Below are 8422 nucleotides of genomic sequence, written 5' to 3'. Positions count from 1 at the left end.
AGAAAGAGAGAAAGAAAGAAAGAAAGAAAGAAAGAAAGAAAGAAAGAAAGAAAGAAAGAAAGAAAGAAAGAAAAGAAAGAAAAAGAAAAGAAAGAAAAGAAAAGAAAGTTAGTTAGTTTCAGGTATATTTGCTCTTTTCCTTTTCACCTTGGGACAAGTCCATGCATGTATTTTATTTGACCATAGTGGGTAACTGCAAGATTGAGTGCATGCTTTCTGTTTGGGGGAACCCTATCAGATGTTCCGATATATAGGAAGGGACAGTGAACAGGCTTGGGACCTGACTCAGCAGAGGTTCTGCCCTTGTACACTGGGTGACTTCTGCTGAGTGTCTTCCTTCCACTGAGATGTGAAGTAGGACCTGTCCATTCGGTGCAGCAGTGGGTAAGGTCCTGCCCAAGGCCCACAGTGCCTTCAGGGGCCCAGGCAGAGCTTTGGCTTCTCCCCATAAGCAAGATGCATACTTTGACTGCATGGGTAGAAAGATGAGTATGATCTGCTTAGAATGTCTTCATCTTTATACCAATGCAGTCATAAAATACAGTTTTTTAAAAAGAATTATTTAATTTTCATTATTATTATTATTATTTTAGAGAGAGATTTTTGCTATAGGGTGCATGCACTCACCAAAGACAGAAAGTAACAGAGAGGCAAAAAGTGAGAAATCACTCCCCAGGGGAGATGGTCATGCCACAATCCTTTTCCTCCATTCTTCTCTCAGGATCTTAGGCACGCACGCACACGTGCCCAGTGTGAGTTTTAAGTCACCAGGTCCAGGACTTGAACCATGGTCGACTATATGGAAGCCCAGTGATGTAACCATTACACCAAGAGGGTCTCTGGTCCCTCATTATTTTTTTTTTAACCATAGAGAGACAGAGAGAGAGAGGGGGGGAAAATGAAAAGGCAAGCTGCCAATTCTGGGATTCAGACCTCAGTCAGCAATGTAGGAGTTCAATGCCTTAACCACCTCACCACTTGCTGACCTCATAAAATAGTTTTGTGTGTGTGTGTGTGTGTGTGTCTTCAAAAAGTTTATGGAGAATGCATATTATGAAAAAACTATGCATGGATTTCAAAAAATTTTTATACCAGAGTAAACTCATACTTTATTTCCATTTTCTACAAACATTTTGAAATCCCCGTGTGTGTGTATAATATAGGTATAAATATATGTATTATATACATGTGTATATATATATATTTTAAATGAAGAATGGGGTTCACAAGCAAAAGTGTGTAGGGCCCATGAGAATCACGTGGCCCAGGTCTGGGTCCGTATTCCTTTCCTTTATAAAATGAAAGCGTGGTACTGGATCATCAATGGTTCAGCGAATGGATCGGCAGCATTGAGGCAGCATGAGGGGCCTTTGAAAAGCTATCAAAAATATATATTATAAAGAACTATACATAGATTTCAATTTGGGGGGCACCAAAATAAACTTGCACTTTAATTCTATTTTTCCATGAGTTGTTTTTGAAGTGCCCTCCGACTGTAATGAGGACTGGTTATAGCTGTTTTCTTCTCATTTTAGTCAGCAAGAAGTGATCTATAATAGATTAAAATAAAAAGCTGATTTTTTGTCAGAGAGAGAGAAGCATGTAGCTCCACGAGAGAGAGCATGTCTTCCTCCCAAAGGCTTCATCTTGAACTAGTGTTAGGATTTTTAAAGTCCACACATGTGAGCAGCAAAAAAAGATAAAGGTATGCAGTTGGGTCGTCGGAAAAGTCAGGACCCATTTGTACCTAGAAAAACACGTCATGACTTTTCCGACAACCCAGTAGCTAGCCACTCTTCAGTCAGAGAACAAAGCCTCTTAGACACAGGCATAAAAGACCAAACTGATTTCACAGATCTCTCCTTAAAGTTTGTCAGTCGAGGGCCAGCAGATGGCAGATGGTACATTGCTGGACTCCCACACGGCTGGCTGCAGTTCGAGGCCCAGACCCGATAGCTTGAAACTCAACGCCAGGTGTGTGTGCATGCGCAAGATCCCAGGAAGAGAGTGGAGGAGTGAGTGCACATGCCCTAAGGCAAAAACCGCTACAAAACACGGTACGTGTCAGTCATGTGTGTATCTGAGAAGAGGCCAAGCCAGTTAAGGACAGAGGGGCTGCTCTCTTGCTCTGCAATCCAGTGCCCGTGCCCTGTGCGAGGATCAGTATCTGCCATAGCACCAAGTCCTTATCCAGGGTGTGAATCCTAGGTGAGTCGGGCTCACCACCCTGCCCAGAAACACAAGCATTCTAGAGGTTTCTTCATAAATCACGAAATGAAATGGCTGCCCCACTTTAACGGGTGGCATGGAATAAGCAACTGCCCCAGTTCCTTTTCTATCGCCCTCAATCCCTGGCCTCTGTAAAACCTGCGAAAGGAAACCATGTGGGAGACTGTGTCGCCAGCAGTAGGGAATGAATTGAGCCTCTTGAAATTCTTCATGGTACTCCCGAGGGGGCTGTGTTTCTGGCCTTTGGTGGTATAAGCACCATCTGCACTAAGAGGAGCGGTCTGGGTTTGCATCAGAAACTGCCTTTGGCGTCTAAAACAATGCCAGGATCGCCCAGGAAACCAATGCAAAATATTGTGGAACAGGTGAAATACATCGGGCCTGAATCCGGGGACCCCCCAGACACATCAAATCAAGTATTTATTGAGTACATACTTGTGCTACTGCTCTTGAGCTGGGTTGGTGCCCCTGGAACCTTTTGAGCTGCCCGTATCCCCTGAGCACTTGGACTCTCCTTCTGGCAGCCAAGGTGGAGACAGGAGATAGTCTTGTATAGCAGCTTCCCAGTACCAGCCACTGCTCCGAGGCATTCTCTGGGACCAGCCTCTCTGCGCTCTGGCTGTTGTGTTGTGGCTGCTCAGCATGTTGGGGAGGCCTTTGGTCCAGGAACTTAATGTGATGTGAGGTACCTATGCAAGTACTGTAAGAGGAGATAATGAAAGTGTCAGTGTAATAACATCGGGCAACTCCCCACTTTCCTGGAGTGACATTTACTCCTCAGAACAAGTAGAGGGAGAATATTTAAGGGTTTACAATTTAATTTTATGATAGTGCTTTGTAAAATGGCACATTTCTTCCAGTTTTCATGTGTTCACAGCAGAAAATCTCTGTGGCTGGTCTGCAGGATTGTTCTGATTATTTTTCTTACCTTCCCTGAGATGGTAAGGCCTGATGGCAGGGCAAGGTGCCCCTGAGGGTTCAATTTAAGGGCGTGCCATTTTAAGTCTCTCTTGCAATTGAAAATTGTGATTGTTTCCTAACCGCATGGGTAAGGAAAAATGCAGTGAGGTGTAGCTGCCCTTTGGAAATGTGGGAGCATGTCCTTGGTGGTAATGGTTACTGGAGGCTAATGCTGGCATTAGTGGGCACAGGCCAGGAATGTCAAGTGGTTCCCTGCCACACAGGATGACAGCAGTGCCCCTCCACACCAAGAGCAATTCCACTGAGAAACACTGACCAGCTGAGAGGGGTCTGTGGGCAAGGAGACCAAGCCTGTCTTTGATAGTTTTAGAGCTAGAACGAAGACCAAAGTACGGGGCAGGGAGAAGTGACAGAGCAATATGTTAAAACATGAAGAAATAAACAACTTGAGCCTTTGTGGATTGGGCTGCTTTTCAAAGAAGTGGTAATTTCCCTGACACTGGAAGCACTGGGTAGAGGGAGAGGAAAAGGGGAGGGCTCTGTTTAGTGAGGTTATAGAGATGGCTGTCCCAGGGGTGAGAAGTTGGGCCAGATGATATCCAGGGCTGCTTTTATCCCAAAGGTGCTAAAATTTCATGAATTTTCAAGTTATATTCAACATAGATGATGGTGAGTCAGCAAACCAGTTTCATTTCCAGGGGAAAATTTTTCCTTGAACATTGGGAGAAGAACTCTCCTTTGAGACATTACTTGAAAAAGTATTTTAATAAAGAACAGAAAATGTGTAAAACATCCAACTTGAGTACTACTTCGAGTCTTAGGAATTTAACTCTAAGTTTCTACTATAACTAGATATTTAATTAGAGCTAAATGATTTGCAAGGGTTTGTGTTGGTTTTGATGACGTTCATACTTGGGGTGAGGCCCTAATGGAATCCTTGACTTACCTGGGACACGTGAAGCTTTCTGGCAGTGTCTGAGAGTTCACTAAGGTCAGCCCAGGGTGAGAAGATTGTTCTGACTCCCATTTGCTTAAGTAGCTCATGCACCTTGTACTTCTGATCAAGCTTGAACTTTGGAAAGAAAACTTCCATTTCTCTGTGGTGTACAGATAATGGTGAAATACAGACAAAGCTATGGTATACTAATGCTAGAAAGGTCGTGCTTCCCCCCTTCCTCCAAGATTATTTCCATTAAGGAGTCTCCTAGTTATGAGATATAGTTCAAGTCGCCACTCTCCCTCTCCCGCTCCCCTGTGCTCCCCCTCCCCCTTCTTCCTTCACCCAAGGGTGCAGGCACTCCCCAGAGAGAGACAGAGTAAGAGAAAGCACCACCCACCCTTGGAGCATGGCCACACCGCAATCCCTTCTCCATTTCTCTGTCCTGTACGGATATGGGGCATGTACACACACATGCTCTCAGTGTGGTTTTCACGCTGCCAGGACTAGGACTTGAAACATGACCCACTATGTGGGGTCTGATTCCCTTAAGCACTAGGCTATTGCAGCCAGCCCTCAAACCATTCTTTGGTAATGATCTACCTCAGAGAAAATATTTCTGGCTTATCAAATATCACTTCAGCTTCAGCGAACCAGTTTTATTTCTCAGCCAATGACTTATAGTCTCCTTAGCAAAGAAGGCCGAACTGTGCGCCCATTTCCAAGGTTTTAAAAGCAACCCAAACTAACCCACTAGCAGCTTCTAGTAACACTGCAGATTCCTTGTGGCTGTTTTCAATCCCTAGGTCCTGCAGACCCCCAGGAGAACCCTTGAGTCTGGGATCGGACAGGGAGAGAGGAGTGAACGGAACTTTCAACCTTCTACCCAATTTTAGCCAGAAGAACTTAGATATTACCTATTTTATATAATGGCATTCTCCTTCGAAAATATGCAATTTGGGAAGATGAGTTCTGTAGCTCCAAAAAAAGGCATAAAAAGTAATTGATAATAAATGAGTTTGGAAGAAATCTCAATTTCTTAATTTGTGAAATGTAGCCCAGAATGCAAATATCAACTTCCCAGGATTGTTCGTAGGAATAATATATGCTAAATGCTCAGAACAGTGTCTGGGGTACAGCGGGGCTTGCTCAACACGAATTCCTGCCCACTCACTGTATCCCCTCTATTCTCCCCCTATTACAGAATTGGGCCTGGCTTTCAGAAGGGGGTGTAACTGAGGATATGGCATATCTTGAAGATTAATTCATCGGTTTTTTTTTATTAAGCAGGCATTTGTTGAGGGCTTCTTGTGTTTGAGGTCCTTTTCATTAAAGATTTGAAGAAAATGAAAGAAGAATAATGAAGATAAAACTAAAACCAGGGACTTTCAGCTGGACTCAACTCAAAGCCAAAGTCTGGGTTGACAGGCTCAGAAGGCTTAGCTTTGGAATTCTTGTCGCAGCTCCCTTCCTCACGCTCCAGTAGACAGGTTTCCCGTTCTGTGCATCCGACTCCTCTCTGCACAGTGCCCACTAGGCAGTCCCATCCTGTGTCCTGGTTCTCAGTCCCAGCGAGAGGTTCACGATTCCCAGATTTGCGTCTTCAGCCCGGACCTCGCCCCAGGCTCGAGCCAGCTGCCGTCTTGACTGCTCCTCCTGGAGGTCTAATAGATACTTCTCATCCACACGCTTGAGACTGACTGTCAGCTCCTCCCCAGACCTAGTCCCCGCGTGTTCTTTTCCATTTGAGTAAGTGACAACTCTGTCCTTCAGTTGCTAAGGCCAAAAACTGCAGTCACCTTTGGCCACTATCTTTTTCCGCTTTCTCTCTCTCACTGCTAACCCTACCAAGTCTCATTTCCCGTTAGATCCAGAATCCAACTATAGCTGGCCCTCCATGCCCGCTGGTTCCACATCTGTAATGCCGCCAACCATGGATCAGAAATATTTACAAATAATAATGCAACAATAAAAATAGTGCAGTGTAACAGCTGTTTGTGTAGTGCTTCCATGGTACTCAGTATTACAAGTCACCTAGAGACGGTTGAAAGTATGTGGCGGATGTCCATAGGTTATATGCAAATATGCCACTTCACATAAAGTATTTGAGCATCCTCAGATTTTGGTGCCCACTGGGGTACTTCTCATCACCTCCACTGGCACCGCCACGGTCCAGGCAGTGACGTCTCCATCCGGATGACTACAGTAACCTCCCGGCAGTGCCCTTGCTTCACTAGGGTCTTCCCTCAACACAGAGCTTGCGTGATCCCTTGAACAAATGCCAGTCAGCTCCTGCGGCTCTGCTCTGAACCTCTGGTGGCTTCCCTCCTCCCGCAGAAAAAGCCTCCGTGTTTTCCAGAGCCTGTAGGGTGAGGTCTCAGGTGACCAGGCTCCTGGTTTCTCTCTGACCCCACCTGCTGCTGCTAGGAGGAGGCCTGTTCTTCCACTCCAGCAGGCGCATTCCCATCCTAGAACTTTCTCACCCCTCTTCTACCACTTCTCGTTGACACCCACACACGTTATCCTTCAGATGCTTTGGTTACCTTCTTAGCAAGACAGCCCCTACTTCACCCTCATCTTGCTGATGCACCTGGTCCCCATCCCTGCATGATTTCTGGTTGACCCATTTATTGCCTGTCCCCCATCACTAGAGTGTAAGCTCTAGGAAGGCAGGGACTTGGCCTGTTCGGTTTGTGGATGTACCTTGAGCACTAAGCTCATATCACAGCAGGAGAAAGTTCACAAGTCCTAGCTGAGTATATGAATGAACAAGCCAAGCACTGTGACAGATGCTGGGGACTGTGACAGCTGCCGCCCCTGCCCTCAGGGAGCATGCAGCTCACTGGGCTCAGATGCAGCACCGGCAGTGCAGTCAGGGTCCCTGGGGTGGAAGGTGAGTTTGTGAGGACGTGGGGAAGAGCTCTACCTGGTTTGCATGCTTCCGAGCCACGTGTCCACCAGGTCGGTGGTCAGGTAGTCTTCCGGGGCGAGGGGATCGTTCTTTTTCTATGTGAGGATCCCCGGCATGCTGCCGTTTCCTCAGTAGGGCAGTTTGAGCACGTAGCAGTGAAAGTTCTCATAGAAGGTGGAGACAAACTTGCTTGCCCTGAACATCATGGGCACCTGGACCGCCCTGTACTTGTCCGGGTGGAAAGTGTCCACTTCAGTGAAGACGGGTCAAATGGGGCCAGCTATTTCCCTGGGTGGGGAGGAGCAGAAGTCATTGCAGAAACTGCCATCCTCCGTGCTCCATTCGCTCAGGAGTGGATGGAGGGGTCATCCCCTCCCTGCCCCACCAGGAGAGGCACTCCCTCACCGCGTTTGCACTGGCCACAGCACAGGCAGGCAGGATGAACTCCAAAGATCGGCTTGTCCCAGGGTCCCTGCTTGGTGTTGGTCTGAGACCAGGGACCCCTTGCTGACAGCCACACTAGCCACATGTCACAAAGAAGGCCACCAGCTGTCTGCCACGGTGGCCCCCAGGCCACAACAGTTGCCCCGTTGGAGGGAGGACTGGAAAGAACTGGAGTCAGGGTGTCAGAAGCCCCAGCTTGTGTCGGTCCCCACTGTTTACTGCGTGCACTTGGTCAAGCTAACCTCTCAGTCACTCTCCTCCCCTTTAGAAAGGAGACAGCGCCCCTGCCCCGCCTGCTGCATTGGCAGTAGGAGACCACGCGGTCGAAGCAGCTGGTGTGTAGTTAGTGTCACCCGCGTGCTGCCGGGGTCCAGCCTCGGCTTGGGGCGTGGGTGGGTTATCTCGACGAAGGCGGCAAAGGTGAACAGAAGACAGAGGCTTCGATGCCTTTTATGCACGTCCTATGCCGGACACCCCTCAGAGATCGCTCTCTGAGGAGTGATGACTGCTAGGAATCATTGTGCGTTTTTATTGAAAACGTGTTACATGCAAGTAAAGGGAGAGGGGCTAGTGTTTTAATTAACAGCTCATAAAGTTTTTAACAATAAAAAACAAAGATTCTATTTAGGGTTGGATTAAAGGTGGGTCTAGTGCAATTCCTATTTAGGGGTGGATTAAGGGTGGGTCTAGTGCAGTTCCTCAATTGTAGGTGGGTCTCCATGGAATGCAGTTTCGGGAAAGCGGTTCCGGTAAGCAAATGCGGTGCAGGAGCCATCTTGTGATTACTGAGAATGGTGCTGAGAAAAGAAAATCTCAAGAATAGATATTAGTTCTTATGGATCTTAATAAAGAATGATACTTATACAGTTTTGTAGGGATCTAAAACTTAATTTGAGGAATCCTAATATATTTATCTATTTCACTTGGAGAGGGCAGAGGTGTCCTGGGCCAGTTTTGGCCTAATCCTATTTTACATAAAG

General features: G+C 46.8%; 1 protein-coding gene across 1 annotated transcript in view; it reads right to left on the bottom strand.

Annotated features, from left to right (window-relative positions):
- Positions 1–2160: 2160 nt before the first annotated feature.
- The window catches only part of SERPINA10 (serpin family A member 10), a 12680-nt gene continuing 6418 nt past the window's right edge, over positions 2161–8422 (bottom strand). Inside the window, 3 exon segments of the mRNA XM_006165418.1 lie at positions 2161–2367; positions 4097–4247; positions 7014–7286. Of these exon segments, the coding sequence (XP_006165480.1) occupies positions 2161–2367; positions 4097–4247; positions 7014–7286 (631 nt within the window).

The sequence above is a fragment of the Tupaia chinensis genome, unplaced genomic scaffold (assembly GCF_000334495.1).
Source record: "Tupaia chinensis unplaced genomic scaffold, TupChi_1.0 Scaffold143913_1, whole genome shotgun sequence".
Classification (NCBI taxonomy): Eukaryota; Metazoa; Chordata; class Mammalia; order Scandentia; family Tupaiidae; genus Tupaia; species Tupaia belangeri.
This window is presented reverse-complemented; position numbering and strand designations above follow the sequence as displayed.